This window comes from Spea bombifrons, chromosome 9 (genome assembly GCF_027358695.1).
Source record: "Spea bombifrons isolate aSpeBom1 chromosome 9, aSpeBom1.2.pri, whole genome shotgun sequence".
Classification (NCBI taxonomy): Eukaryota; Metazoa; Chordata; class Amphibia; order Anura; family Pelobatidae; genus Spea; species Spea bombifrons.
The window spans coordinates 13,717,261-13,732,412 of NC_071095.1; the positions used below are offsets into that span (position 1 = coordinate 13,717,261).

A 15,152-nucleotide genomic window follows, 5' to 3' on the forward strand; every position below is an offset into this window, starting at 1 on the left:
ACGGAGACGTGATATGCGCACGGAGACGTGATATGTACACAGGGTTTTATTTACACGAGAGACACAGCAATCACCGTACTAATAAAACATTCAAAGTCAGCTCTGTACATTATTTACAGGATCCCCCGCGTCAGATAAAGGTTGCAGGGTGCTTGCAGCTGATTTGGTGGCCCCCGGAGCTTGTGGCTATCGCTGAGGCCGCATAGATCCTCCAGGGTTGGCCCCATCTAGTGTCCTGCTATTCCAAAGGGGTCCAGGCCCACCAAGAAACCCCTAAGACCTGATAGCTTTCCTGTCCAGGTTACAGTCTCTGCTCAGACGTGATCCTCTTCCTGCTCCAAGGAGTCGCGGCCCCGTGTCTCCTCTTCTTCGTCTTTCTCGGCAGGCTTTGCCGGCGTCTGGCAGCCGGTGCTCCGCAGCACTTTTGCACTGTGTTCCTGCGCTCTGGCGCGCAGCGCTGCTATACTGTTCTCTCTCAGCTCTTCCTCGGAGATGGCGGCCGTGGCCTCGGAGTCCCTGCTCTCCGTGGCATCCGGCTGGTGCGGTAACGCCGCTGCCTCCCGCTCCGGCTGTTGTGCGCCGTCCGATGCGGCCTCCAGTGACTTCTTGTGCATCCCTGCAAAGAATTGTTGGTATTCGGGTTTAGAAAATCGTCTTGGAAAGCCATCGTGAACTGAAAACAGTAAAGACAAAAGGAGCGTTAAAGTCACAGCAGAGGCCGAGAGAGAGCGCTAAAGAAAAAGAGAGAGAGAGAGACTCAAACATCGAGAAAAACCAAACACGAGAGAGAGAGAGAGACTCAAACATCGAGAAAAACCAAACACGAGAGAGAGAGACTCAAACATCAAATAAAACCAAACACGAGAGAGAGACTCAAACATAAAGAAAAACCGAACACAAGAGAGAGACTCAAACATCAAATAAAACCAAACACGAGAGAGACTCAAACATCGAGAAAAACCAAACACGAGAGAGACTCAAACATCGAGAAAAACCAAACACGAGAGAGAGAGACTCAAACATCGAGAAAAACCAAACACGAGAGAGACTCAAACATCGAGAAAAACCAAACACGAGAGAGAGAGAGAGACTCAAACATCGAGAAAAACCAAACACGAGAGAGACTCAAACATCGAGAAAAAACAAACACGAGAGAGAGACTCAAACATCGAGAAAAACCAAACACGAGAGAGAGACTCAAACATCGAGAAAAACCAAACACGAGAGAGAGACTCAAACATCAAATAAAACCAAACACGAGAGAGAGACTCAAACATAAAGAAAAACCGAACACGGACTCGCAGCGCCCCCTCCTGGCGTGGTCTGCCCCGTGCGTGTCTCGCAGCGCCCTCTCCTGGCGTGGTCTGCCCCGTGCGTGTCTCGCAGTGCCCCCTCCTGGCGTGGTCTGCCCCGTGCGTGTCTCGCAGCGCCCCCTCCTGGCGTGGTCTGCCCCGTGCGTGTCTCGCAGCGCCCCCTCCTGGCGTGGTCTGCCCCGTGCGTGTCTCGCAGCGCCCCCTCCTGGCGTGGTCTGCCCCGTGCGTGTCTCGCAGCGCCCCCTCCTGGTGTGGTCTGCCCCGTGCGTGTCTCGCAGCGCCCTCTCCTTGCATGGTCTGCCCCGTGCGTGTCTCGCAGCGCCCCCTCCTGGCGTAGTCTGCCCCGTGTGTGTCTCGCAGCGCCCCCTCCTGGCATGGTCTGCCCCGTGCGTGTCCCGCAGCGCCCCCTCCTGGCGTGGTCTGCCCCGTGCGTGTCTCGCAGCGCCCCCTCCTGGCGTGGTCCCCAGTTGTAGTTTTTGCCCCATGATATATTTTCAGGCAGCTGCATATCAGCTCTGTTATCTGAACCCTGATCTACTAAACCCCCCGATTCCTTATCACACTGCCTGTGGGGGACGATGGAACGGCTCAGTCTTAATCACCTAAGCTGACTGCCTGCGGTGGGACTTCCCCCTCTCATCAGACTGTAAGGTATGGAAGGGGCACGCGGACTGTTGGCGCTCAGAGGCCCGATTGGATTTGGGTTCGAGTCCCGGGCACTCTGGGCGTTACGGAGAGGCAGGGGGAACCGGGGCAATTATTAGAGAGATCTAGAATCTACTAGACCGAGATGAACCGAGTCAGGAGCGGCCCTTGGCAGAGATCGTAGCGCCGGGCCCCTGACGGTCTCGCGTATGGCGGGAGGGGGATTACGGCTCCGTCTAACGTCATTCCTTACCCAGCAGCCAGGGGGCGCACGACTCCATGATGCCATCCTTGGCAGATTTTAAGATGGACTCCGGGAGGGGGATGGAGTGGCGGACCATGGCCCCGTACAGCCCGTATTCCGCCATCACGCTGCTCCGGCCCCAGCACTTCTCGCGTTTCCTCCATTTGGCGCGACGGTTCTGAAACCAAACCTGCGGAGAGCGATTGTGAGACGCGGGGGCAAATCCCAGGGGCAAATGTTGTATTTGCGGGGGTCTGGTACCCCGGTGGAAGAACGATGCGGTATTCGGTGCCGTCTGCAGAGGAAGGGACGCCATCGGGATCTCTAAATCATGATTGAAAAATCGCTTCATCTCAAGTGGAATCGATGCTCCTGGATTACCCCGGGGAAATTAAGTGCTCTCCGCTCCGGAAGCCGCCATTGACCCCGCGCTAATTACTGCCCAGCAATTCCCTCAGCAAAACGCTTCCTCCCCTCTACTAATTACTCGGGGCAGATTGTGATGAGGTCGTTAGAGGAGCAACGAGAGCGTCTGATATTTCATTCGGTGACAACATTAAATTTCAATTAGCAGCGGGAGATGGAGGCCGAAAGCCGTCTGCGGGAGAGGGGGCTCGGCGACCCCCCCCCCAATATAGATCTACCCCCTGTGACCCACCCCCAATATATATATATATATATCTACCCCCTGTACCCCTCAGCGATCCACCCCCAATATATATATATATATATATATATCTACCCCCTGTACCCCTCAGCGATCCACCCCCAATATATATATATATACCCCCTGTGATCCACTCCCAATATATATACCTATATATCTACCCCCTGTACCCCTCAGCGATCCACCCCCAATATATATATATATATATACCCCCTGTGATCCACCCCCAATATATATATATATATATATCTACCCCCTGTACCCCTCAGCGATCCACCCCCAATATATATATATATATATATATACCCCCTGTGACCCACCCCCAATATATATATATATATACCCCCTGTGATCCACTCCTAATATATATACCTATATATCTACCTCCTGTACCCCTCAGTGATCCAACCCCAATATATATATATATATATAGATACCCCCTGTGATCCACTCCCAATATATATATATACCTATATATCTACCCCCTGTACCCCTCAGCGATCCACCCCCAATATATATATATATATATACCCCCTGTGATCCAACCCCAATATATATATATATATATATATACCCCCTGTGACCCACCCCCAATATATATATATATATATATATATCTACCCCCTGTACCCCTCAGCGATCCACCCCCAATATATATATATATATATATATATATATATATATATATACCCCCTGTGATCCACTCCCAATATATATACCTATATATCTACCTCCTGTACCCCTCAGCGATCCAACCCCAATATATATATATATATATACCCCCTGTGATCCACTCCCAATATATATATATATCTACCTCCTGTACCCCTCAGTGATCCAACCCCAATATATATATATATATACCCCCTGTGATCCACTCCCAATATATATACCTATATATCTACCCCCTGTACCCCTCAGCGATCCAACCCCAATATATATATATATACCCCCTGTGATCCACTCCCAATATATATATATATATACCCACTGTGATCCACTCCTAATATATATACCTATATATCTACCTCCTGTACCCCTCAGCGATCCAACCCCAATAAATATATATATATACCCCCTGTGACCCACCCCCAATATATATATATATATATATCTACCCCCTGTACCCCTCAGCGATCCACCCCCAATATATATATATATATATATATCTACCCCCTGTACCCCTCAGCGATCCACCCCCAATATATATATATATACCCCCTGTGATCCACTCCCAATATATATACCTATATATCTACCCCCTGTACCCCTCAGCGATCCACCCCCAATATATATATATATATATACCCCCTGTGATCCACCCCCAATATATATATATATATATATCTACCCCCTGTACCCCTCAGCGATCCACCCCCAATATATATATATATATATATATATACCCCCTGTGACCCACCCCCAATATATATATATATATACCCCCTGTGATCCACTCCTAATATATATACCTATATATCTACCTCCTGTACCCCTCAGTGATCCAACCCCAATATATATATATATATATAGATACCCCCTGTGATCCACTCCCAATATATATATATACCTATATATCTACCCCCTGTACCCCTCAGCGATCCACCCCCAATATATATATATATATATACCCCCTGTGATCCAACCCCAATATATATATATATATATATATACCCCCTGTGACCCACCCCCAATATATATATATATATATATATATCTACCCCCTGTACCCCTCAGCGATCCACCCCCAATATATATATATATATATATATATATATACCCCCTGTGATCCACTCCCAATATATATACCTATATATCTACCTCCTGTACCCCTCAGCGATCCAACCCCAATATATATATATATATATACCCCCTGTGATCCACTCCCAATATATATATATATCTACCTCCTGTACCCCTCAGTGATCCAACCCCAATATATATATATATATACCCCCTGTGATCCACTCCCAATATATATACCTATATATCTACCCCCTGTACCCCTCAGCGATCCAACCCCAATATATATATATATACCCCCTGTGATCCACTCCCAATATATATATATATATACCCACTGTGATCCACTCCTAATATATATACCTATATATCTACCTCCTGTACCCCTCAGCGATCCAACCCCAATAAATATATATATATACCCCCTGTGACCCACCCCCAATATATATATATATATATATCTACCCCCTGTACCCCTCAGCGATCCACCCCCAATATATATATATATATATATACCCCCTGTGACCCACCCCCAATATATATATATATATATCTACCCCCTGTACCCCTCAGCGATCCACCCCCAATATATATATATATATACCCCCTGTGATCCACTCCCAATATATATATATATATATCTACCCCCTGTACCCCTCAGCGATCCAACCCCAATATATATATATATACCCCCTGTGATCCACCCCCAATATATATATACCTATATATCTACCCCCTGTACCCCTCAGTGATCCACCCCCAATATATATATATATACCCCCTGTGATCCACTCCTAATATATATATACCTATATATCTACCCCCTGTACCCCTCAGCGATCCAACCCCAATATATATATATATACCCCCTGTGATCCACTCCCAATATATATACCTATATATCTACCCCCTGTACCCCTCAGCGATCCAACCCCAATATATATATATATACCCCCTGTGATCCACTCCCAATATATATACCTATATATCTACCCCCTGTACCCCTCAGCGATCCAACCCCAATATATATATATATATATATACCCCCTGTGATCCACTCCCAATATATATACCTATATATCTACCTCCTGTACCCCTCAGCGATCCAACCCCAAAATATATATATATATATATATATATATATACCCCCTGTGATCCACTCCCAATATATATACCTATATATCTACCTCCTGTACCCCTCAGCGATCCAACCCCAAAATATATATATATATATATATATATACCCCCTGTGATCCACTCCCAATATATATACCTATATATCTACCTCCTGTACCCCTCAGCGATCCAACCCCAATATATATATATATATACCCCCTGTGATCCACTCCCAATATATATACCTATATATCTACCTCCTGTACCCCTCAGCGATCCAACCCCAATATATATATATATACCCCCTGTGATCCACTCCCAATATATATACCTATATATCTACCTCCTGTACCCCTCAGCGATCCACCCCCAATATATATATATATATACCCCCTGTGATCCACTCCTAATATATATACCTATATATCTACCTCCTGTACCCCTCAGCGATCCACCCCCAATATATATATATATACCCCCTGTGATCCACTCCCAATATATATATATATATATATATCTACCCCCTGTACCCCTCAGCGATCCACCCCCAATATATATATATATACCCCCTGTGATCCACTCCCAATATATATACCTATATATCTACCCCCTGTACCCCTCAGCGATCCAACCCCAATATATATATATATATACCCCCTGTGATCCACTCCCAATATATATACCTATATATCTACCCCCTGTACCCCTCAGCGATCCAACCCCAATATATATATATATATATATATATACCCCCTGTGATCCACTCCCAATATATATACCTATATATCTACCTCCTGTACCCCTCAGCGATCCAACCCCAATATATATATATATATATACCCCCTGTGATCCACTCCCAATATACATACCTATATATCTACCCCCTGTACCCCTCAGCGATCCAACCCCAATATATATATATATATACCCCCTGTGATCCACTCCCAATATATATACCTATATATCTACCCCCTGTACCCCTCAGCGATCCAACCCCAATATATATACCTATATATCTACCCCCTGTACCCCTCAGCGATCCACCCCCAATATATATATATATATATACCCCCTGTGATCCACTCCCAATATATACATATCTACCCCTCAGCGATCCACCCCCAATATATATATCTACCCCCTGTGACCCACCCCCAATATATATATATCTACCCCCTACACCAGCTATGGTTATACCTATCAGGCACTAAACTCCATACACAGCCCCCCTACACTGCACACAGCTCCCAACACTATACACAACCCACTACACTATACACAGCCCCCTACACTGCATACAGCCCCCTACACTGCATACAGCTCCCAACACTATACACAGCCCCCAACACTATACACAGCCCCCCTACACTGCATACAGCCCTTCTACACTGTACACAGACCCCTACACTGCATACAGCCCCCTACACTATACACAGCCCCCCTACACTGCATACAGCCCTTCTACACTATACACAGCCCCCTACACTGCATACAGCCCCCTACACTATACACAGCTCCCCCTACACTATACACAGCTCCCCCTACACTATACACAGCTCCCTACACTATACACAGCCCCCCGACAGCCCCCCTACAGCTCCTACACGATACACAGCTCCCAACACTATACACAGCCCCCTACACTATACACAACCCACTACACTATACACAACCCACTACACTATACACAGCCCCCCTACACTGCACACAGCTCCCAACACTATACACAACCCACTACACTATACACAGCCCCCAACACTATACACAGCCTCCCTACACTGCATACAGCTCCCAACACTATACACAACCCACTACACTATACACAGCCCCCCTACACTGCACACAGCTCCCAACACTATACACAACCCACTACACTATACACAGCCCCCAACACTGCTTACAGACTCCTACACTATACACAGCCCCCTACACTATACACAGCCCCTCCTACACTATACACAACCCACTACACTATACACCCCCCTACACTGCATACAGCGCCCTACACTATACACAGCCACCCTACACTGCATACAGCCCCCCTACACTATACACAGCCCCCCTACACGGCATACAGCACCCTACACTATACACAGCTCCCAACACTATACACAGCCCCCCTACACTGCTTACAGACTCCTACACTATACACAGCCTCCTACACTATACACAGCCCCTCCTACACTATACACAACCCACTACACTATACACAGCCCCCCACACTGCATACAGCGCCCTACACTATACACAGCCCCCCTACACAGCATACAGCACCCTACACTATACACAGCTCCCAACACTATACACAACCCACTACACTATACACAGCCACCCTACACTGCATACAGCCCCCCTACACTATACACAGCCCCCAACACTGCTTACAGACTCCTACACTGCATACAGCCCTTCTACACTATACACAGCCCCCTACACTATACACAGCCCCCTACACTATACACAGCCCCCTACACTATACACAGCCCCCCTACACTGCATACAGCCCTTCTACACTATACACAGCCCCCAACACTATACACAGCCCCCCTACACCGCATACAGCCCTTCTACACTATACACAGCCCCCAACACTATACACAGCTCCCCCTACACTATACACAGCTCCCCCTACACTATACACAGCTCCCAGCACTATACACAGCCCCCCGACAGCCCCCCTACAGCTCCTACACGATACACAGCTCCCAACACTATACACAGCTCCCTACACTATACACAACCCACTACACTATACACAACCCCCTACACTGCATACCCCTCCCCCACCGGACACATTGCAATGAGACCTGTATCCTGTCCTCAGGTAGCTCGGTCTTCAGCGCCAGCATCTCCCGGGCGTAAACATCGGGGTAATGAGCCTCGTTAAACGCCTTCTCCAGCTCCTCTAACTGATACGAGGTGAAGATCGTCCTGCCAAAGAAACCACGCTGTACACCTTACAGAATAGAGTATATCGTGCCCCCCGCAGTGTACTGTATATGGGTCTGTAACTCCCCCCACAGTATGGTGTATATGGGTATATAATGCCCCCCGCAGTGTACTGTATATGAGTATATCGTGCCCCCCGCAGTGTACTGTGTATGGGTCTGTAACTCCCCCCACAGTATGGTGTATATGAGTATATCGTGCCCCCCGCAGTGTACTGTATATGAGTATATAATGCCCCCCGCAGTATAGTGTATATGAGTATATAACGCCCCCCGCAGTGTACTGTATATGAGTATATAATGACCCCCGCAGTATAGTGTATATGAGTATATAATGCCCCCCGCAGTATAGTGTATATGAGTATATAACGCCCCCCGCAGTGTACTGTATATGAGTATATAATGACCCCCGCAGTATAGTGTATGAGTATATAACGCCCCCCGCAGTATAGTGTATATGAGTATATAACGCCCCCCGCAGTGTACTGTATATGAGTATATAATGCCCCCCGCAGTGTACTGTATATGGGTCTGTAACTCCCCCCACAGTATAGTGTATATGAGTATATAATGCCCCCCGCAGGGTACTGTATATGGGTCTGTAACTCCCCCCACAGTATGGTGTATATGGGTATATAGTGCCCCCCGCAGTGTACTGTATATGGGTCTGTAACTCCCCCCACAGTATGGTGTATATGGGTATATAGTGCCCCCCGCAGTGAACTGTATATGGGTCTGTAACTCCCCCCACAGTATAGTGTATATGAGTATATAATGCCCCCCGCAGTATAGTATATATGAGTATATAATGCCCCCCGCAGTATAGTGTATATGAGTATATAATGCCCCCCGCAGTATAGTGTATATGAGTATATAATGCCCCCCGCAGTATACTGTATATGAGTATATAATGCCCCCCGCAGTATAGTGTATATGAGTATATAACGCCCCCCGCAGTATAGTGTATATGAGTATATAACGCCCCCCCGCAGTATAGTGTATATGAGTATATAATGCCCCCCGCAGTATAGTGTATATGAGTATATAATGCCCCCCGCAGTCAGGGCCGGCCTTTGGGGTGTGCGACCTGTGCGACCGCACAGGGCGCCACACTCCAGGGGGCGCCGCCGCCGGGTCCTCCCCCGCTGCCGCCGCCGACGCGGGGTCCTCCTCCGCCGCCGCCGCGGGGTCCTGCTCCACTGCCGCCGCGGGGTCCTCCTCCGCCGACGCCCCCCCTGCACCTAAATGAAAACATTGTTGGTTTTTTTTGTTGTTGGTTTTTTTAACTTTATTTAACAACCTCCATGTTAAATAAAGTTTTTTTTAACTTTATTTAACATGGAGGATGTTAAATAAAGTTAAAAAAAACCAACAACAAAAAAAACAACAATGTTTTCATTTATGTCCCGGGCAGGGGCGCCGAGCGGTTGCTCGTGAAGTTCTCAGCAACCGATCGACGCCCCTTACTCTCCGTGACTCCGTCGCGGTGCCGGCGCTCAACATGAAATGCTGGCAGGACTCCTCAAGGTAAGTTAGGATAAGGAGAAGTAGGGAGAGCGGGGGGATAGTTTGAAGGAAGAGGCAGAGGGGGGTAGTTTGAAGGGGCAGAGGGGGGGGTAGTTTGAAGGGGCTGAGGGGGTGTAGTTTGAAGGGGCAGAGGGGGTGTAGTTTGAAGGGGCAGAGGGGGTGTAGTTTGAAGGGGCAGAGGGGGTGTAGTTTGAAGGGGCAGAGGGGGGGTAGTTTGAAGGGGCAGAGGGGGGGGTAGTTTGAAGGGGCAGAGGGGTAGTTTGAAGGGGCAGAGGGGGGTAGTGAGGGGGGGGTGCCAGAGGAGTAGTTCGCACAGGGCGTCGGAACACCTAAGGCCGGCTCTGCCCGCTGTATAGTATATATGAGTATATAATGCCCCCCGCAGTATAGTGTATATGAGTATATAATGCCCCCCGCAGTATAGTGTATATGAGTATATAATGCCCCCCGCAGTATAGTGTATATGAGTATATAATGCCCCCCGCAGTATAGTATATATGAGTATATAATGCCCCCCGCAGTATAGTGTATATGAGTATATAATGCCCCCCGCAGTATAGTGTATATGAGTATATAATGCCCCCCGCAGTATAGTGTATATGAGTATATAATGCCCCCCACAGTATAGTGTATATGAGTATATAATGCCCCCCCGCAGTATAGTGTATATGAGTATATAATGCCCCCCGCAGTATAGTGTATATGAGTATATAATGCCCCCCGCAGTATAGTGTATATGAGTATATAATGCCCCCCGCAGTATAGTGTATATGAGTATATAATGCCCCCCGCAGTATAGTGTATATGAGTATATAATGCCCCCCGCAGTATAGTGTATATGAGTATATAACGCCCCCCGCAGTATAGTGTATATGAGTATATAACGCCCCCCGCAGTATAGTGTATATGAGTATATAATGCCCCCCGCAGTATAGTGTATATGAGTATATAATGCCCCCCGCAGTATAGTGTATATGAGTATATAATGCCCCCCGCAGTATAGTGTATATGAGTATATAATGCCCCCCGCAGTATAGTGTATATGAGTATATAATGCCCCCGCAGTATAGTGTATATGAGTATATAATGCCCCCCGCAGTATACTGTATATGAGTATAAAACGTCCCCCGCAGTATAGTGTATATGAGTATATAATGCCCCCCGCAGTATACTGTATATGAGTATATAATGCCCCCCGCAGTATAGTGTATATGAGTATATAATGCCCCCCGCAGTATAGTGTATATGAGTATATAATGCCCCCCGCAGTATAGTGTATATGAGTATATAATGCCCCCCGCAGTATAGTGTATATGAGTATATAACGCCCCCCGCAGTATACTGTATATGAGTATATAACGCCCCCCGCAGTATAGTGTATATGAGTATATAACGCCCCCCGCAGTATACTGTATATGAGTATATAACGCCCCCCGCAGTATAGTGTATATGAGTATATAACGCCCCCCGCAGTATAGTGTATATGAGTATATAACGCCCCCCGCAGTATAGTGTATATGAGTATATAACGCCCCCCGCAGTATAGTGTATATGAGTATATAACGCCCCCCGCAGTATAGTGTATATGAGTATATAATGCCCCCCGCAGTATAGTGTATATGAGTATATACCTGTGCCGTCTCTTCTTGCGTTTCTTGTTCTGGTTCAGAGATTTGGGGAGTTTCCGGTCACTCGATGAAACATCTTCTGAATCTATAAGACACAAAACAGTCAGGAGCTGCAGTATGGTTAGTGCAGACTGATTCTGTGTGTGTATGACATGCATGTATTTGACGTGTGTATGTGATGTGTGTGCAAATTCTTAATATAAAAGCTCAGCAATCACTATAGCTTCTGTATGTTAAACTGGTTGTCATTGATGTATAATTATTGCTTTCAGCCTCTGCATTACAGTTTGTTCCCAGTCATTTTTTTAGGGCCCTTTAAACCCCAGCACTGCCTCTGTGTTAAAGCAAAAGGGAGAGAGAAGTAACAGAGTAATATTAACAGTGCTTCGCCACCAGGGGGAGGTGTATCATCCGGTAATATACCTGATAGGAAACTTCAGTAACAGAGCTTCGCCACCAGGGGGAGGTGTATCCTCCGGTAATATACCTGATAGGAAACTTCAGTAACAGAGCTTCGCCACCAGGGGGAGGTGTATCCTCCGGTAATATACCTGATAGGAAACTTCAGTAACAGAGCTTCGCCACCAGGGGGAGGTGTATCATCCGGTAATATACCTGATAGGAAACTTCAGTAACAGAGCTTCGCCACCAGGGGGAGGTGTATCATCCGGTAATATACCTGATAGGAAACTTCAGTAACAGGGCTTCGCCACCAGGGGGAGGTGTATCCTCCGGTAATATACCTGATAGGAAACTTCAGTAACAGAGCTTCGCCACCAGGGGGAGGTGTATCCTCCGGTAATATACCTGATAGGAAACTTCAGTAACAGAGCTTCGCCACCAGGGGGAGGTGTATCATCCGGTAATATACCTGATAGGAAACTTCAGTAACAGAGCTTCGCCACCAGGGGGAGGTGTATCATCCGGTAATATACCTGATAGGAAACTTCAGTAACAGAGCTTCGCCACCAGGGGGAGGTGTATCCTCCGGTAATATACCTGATAGGAAACTTCAGTAACAGAGCTTCGCCACCAGGGGGAGGTGTATCCTCCGGTAATATACCTGATAGGAAACTTCAGTAACAGAGCTTCGCCACCAGGGGGAGGTGTATCCTCCGGTAATATACCTGATAGGAAACTTCAGTAACAGAGCTTCGCCACCAGGGGGAGGTGTATCCTCCGGTAATATACCTGATAGGAAACTTCAGTAACAGAGCTTCGCCACCAGGGGGAGGTGTATCATCCGGTAATATACCTGATAGGAAACTTCAGTAACAGAGCTTCGCCACCAGGGGGAGGTGTATCCTCCGGTAATATACCTGATAGGAAACTTCAGTAACAGAGCTTCGCCACCAGGGGGAGGTGTATCCTCCGGTAATATACCTGATAGGAAACTTCAGTAACAGAGCTTCGCCACCAGGGGGAGGTGTATCCTCCGGTAATATACCTGATAGGAAACTTCAGTAACAGAGCTTCGCCACCAGGGGGAGGTGTATCCTCCTGTAATATACCTGATAGGAAACTTCAGTAACAGTGCTTCGCCACCAGGGGGAGGTGTATCATCCGGTAATATACCTGATAGGAAACTTCAGTAACAGAGCTTCGCCACCAGGGGGAGGTGTATCCTCCGGTAATATACCTGATAGGAAACTTCAGTAACAGAGCTTCGCCACCAGGGGGAGGTGTATCCTCCGGTAATATACCTGATAGGAAACTTCAGTAACAGAGCTTCGCCACCAGGGGGAGGTGTATCATCCGGTAATATACCTGATAGGAAACTTCAGTAACAGAGCTTCGCCACCAGGGGGAGGTGTATCCTCCGGTAATATACCTGATAGGAAACTTCAGTAACAGAGCTTCGCCACCAGGGGGAGGTGTATCATCCGGTAATATACCTGATAGGAAACTTCAGTAACAGAGCTTCGCCACCAGGGGGAGGTGTATCATCCGGTAATATACCTGATAGGAAACTTCAGTAACAGAGCTTCGCCACCAGGGGGAGGTGTATCATCCGGTAATATACCTGATAGGAAACTTCAGTAACAGAGCTTCGCCACCAGGGGGAGGTGTATCCTCCGGTAATATACCTGATAGGAAACTTCAGTAACAGAGCTTCGCCACCAGGGGGAGGTGTATCCTCCGGTAATATACCTGATAGGAAACTTCAGTAACAGAGCTTCGCCACCAGGGGGAGGTGTATCCTCCGGTAATATACCTGATAGGAAACTTCAGTAACAGTGCTTCGCCACCAGGGGGAGGTGTATCCTCCGGTAATATACCTGATAGGAAACTTCAGTAACAGAGCTTCGCCACCAGGGGGAGGTGTATCCTCCGGTAATATACCTGATAGGAAACTTCAGTAACAGAGCTTCGCCACCAGGGGGAGGTGTATCATCCGGTAATATACCTGATAGGAAACTTCAGTAACAGTGCTTCGCCACCAGGGGGAGGTGTATCATCCGGTAATATACCTGATAGGAAACTTCAGTAACAGAGCTTCGCCACCAGGGGGAGGTGTATCCTCCGGTAATATACCTGATAGGAAACTTCAGTAACAGAGCTTCGCCACCAGGGGGAGGTGTATCATCCGGTAATATACCTGATAGGAAACTTCAGTAACAGAGCTTCGCCACCAGGGGGAGGTGTATCATCCGGTAATATACCTGATAGGAAACTTCAGTAACAGAGCTTCGCCACCAGGGGGAGGTGTATCCTCCGGTAATATACCTGATAGGAAACTTCAGTAACAGAGCTTCGCCACCAGGGGGAGGTGTATCCTCCGGTAATATACCTGATAGGAAACTTCAGTAACAGAGCTTCGCCACCAGGGGGAGGTGTATCCTCCGGTAATATACCTGATAGGAAACTTCAGTAACAGAGCTTCGCCACCAGGGGGAGGTGTATCCTCCGGTAATATACCTGATAGGAAACTTCAGTAACAGTGCTTCGCCACCAGGGGGAGGTGTATCATCCGGTAATATACCTGATAGGAAACTTCAGTAACAGAGCTTCGCCACCAGGGGGAGGTGTATCCTCCGGTAATATACCTGATAGGAAACTTCAGTAACAGAGCTTCGCCACCAGGGGGAGGTGTATCATCCGGTAATATACCTGATAGGAAACTTCAGTAACAGTGCTTCGCCACCAGGGGGAGGTGTATCATCCGGTAATATACCTGATAGGAAACTTCAGTAACAGAGCTTCGCCACCAGGGGGAGGTGTATCCTCCGGTAATATACCTGATAGGAAACTTCAGTAACAGAGCTTCGCCACCAGGGGGAGGTGTATCCTCCGGTAATATACTAATAACTGTAAACGTTC

At 47.5% G+C, this 15,152-nt stretch overlaps 1 protein-coding gene across 1 annotated transcript in view; it reads right to left on the minus strand.

Moving 5' to 3' along the window:
* VSX2 (visual system homeobox 2) overlaps positions 1–15,152 on the minus strand; it is a 26,355-nt gene continuing 11,203 nt past the window's right edge. The window contains exons 2-5 of the mRNA XM_053475631.1: positions 11,835–11,916; positions 8,536–8,659; positions 2,212–2,392; positions 1–673 (exon numbers count right to left, since the gene is read on the minus strand). Coding sequence (XP_053331606.1) covers positions 315–673; positions 2,212–2,392; positions 8,536–8,659; positions 11,835–11,916 — 746 coding nt within the window. The 3' untranslated portion in view covers positions 1–314. The remainder of the gene's footprint in view (positions 674–2,211; positions 2,393–8,535; positions 8,660–11,834; positions 11,917–15,152) is intronic.